The following is a 1,227-nucleotide window of genomic DNA, read 5'->3' as shown; positions in this document are numbered from 1 at the left end:
ATCGATCTGTATATAATAAGCCTCGTGCCTTGTGCGGAATTTCCTGGGCTGTAGCCGAATTATCGGTGCTAGCTCCGAAGCACGACGGATCTTTTAAAAACCTCGTACCTCGTTCGGAATACTTCGATTAAGGCTTCTTCTTGTAAGAGAGTCGTCTTATCGAAGAGGTGACCCTTTCTGCTTTTCTATCTTTACTAACACTCTTTGCCCATTCCTTTCTATAATTCCGTCTATTTATTTGATTCTTCTTTTAATTAATTTAATTACAGGAAATTGACAGGTAAGTTTAATTCCAGTGCGTGCGACATCTTATATTTTAAAGAATTAATTAACGTTTATTTGATGGATAAATTCTTCAAGTCTCAACCGCGGCGCAATCGTAGAAGCGGAAGATTCCGAAGATCCCGATTACTCACTTCATGCGTGCGTCGATTCTCTGCTACTAAATTATCTGCTTTTAGATCGATCATTCTGGAATTGTATAACAGATCGCAGGTAGAATCCGTGATTCCTTTCAGTGAAATAGTGACCGATATTAACAATATCAATAACGACATTAACGACGAAGTCTTAATTCACTTCAGTGCCAACCAGCCTCTCGAATCTCCTGAAAGACTAGCTTCTCTCCAAGTTAACGAATTCCTTGATAATCTAGCACTCATCGAAAATATAGATTCAACTACCAGCGTCATTCAAGAAGCTCTCGCTTCTCTAATACCTGAAGAGCACGATAATTTAATATATCCCACGGAAAATATTGAAGAATCCGATCAACTTTGCACTCGATCTCTTAGAATTCGACGTAATCCACGAGAAACTAAACGCAGATCAGAATAGAGAGAATACGTAACCTTCTCTCGCCGATTTAGATACTATTAACGAATACATTTAAGAGCAGAATTAATATCTAATTAGGGTACTATATTATGTGGGAATGCGCATCGCCATTTTGGCTCCTAGTCAGTGCAGCATGGTTTTGAAAAGTGCGGTTGAAAAGTGCAGTCACCAGGAGCTAAAATAGCGATGCGTATCCCCACCCCTAGTAGCACAGTGCATTGGCTTTACATTGGTGAAACATTGGTTATGTTGGGAGTACATTGGCCAATCTTTCCCAAAGAAAAGCCAATATTGGTCATAGAATAAATTACAATGTATTACTGATATTGTACATCAATTAATATATAATATTGATCTTACATTGAAAATGCATTGGCCAAGGTTTCCCAA

The 1,227-nt window shown here is 38.4% G+C and overlaps 1 protein-coding gene across 1 annotated transcript in view; it reads left to right on the top strand.

Annotated features, from left to right (window-relative positions):
* Positions 1-1,220, top strand: part of LOC105456706 — a 2,774-nt gene extending 1,554 nt beyond the window's left edge. Inside the window, exon 2 of the mRNA XM_011700943.1 lies at positions 13-1,220. Coding sequence (XP_011699245.1) covers positions 343-837 — 495 coding nt within the window. The 5' untranslated portion in view covers positions 13-342 and the 3' untranslated portion in view covers positions 838-1,220. The remainder of the gene's footprint in view (positions 1-12) is intronic.
* Positions 1,221-1,227: the final 7 nt, after the last annotated feature.

This window comes from Wasmannia auropunctata, unplaced genomic scaffold (assembly GCF_000956235.1).
Source record: "Wasmannia auropunctata unplaced genomic scaffold, wasmannia.A_1.0 LD335569.1, whole genome shotgun sequence".
Taxonomy (NCBI): Eukaryota; Metazoa; Arthropoda; class Insecta; order Hymenoptera; family Formicidae; genus Wasmannia; species Wasmannia auropunctata.
Note: the sequence above shows the minus strand (reverse complement) of the source record. Positions and strands in the feature narration are given on the sequence as shown.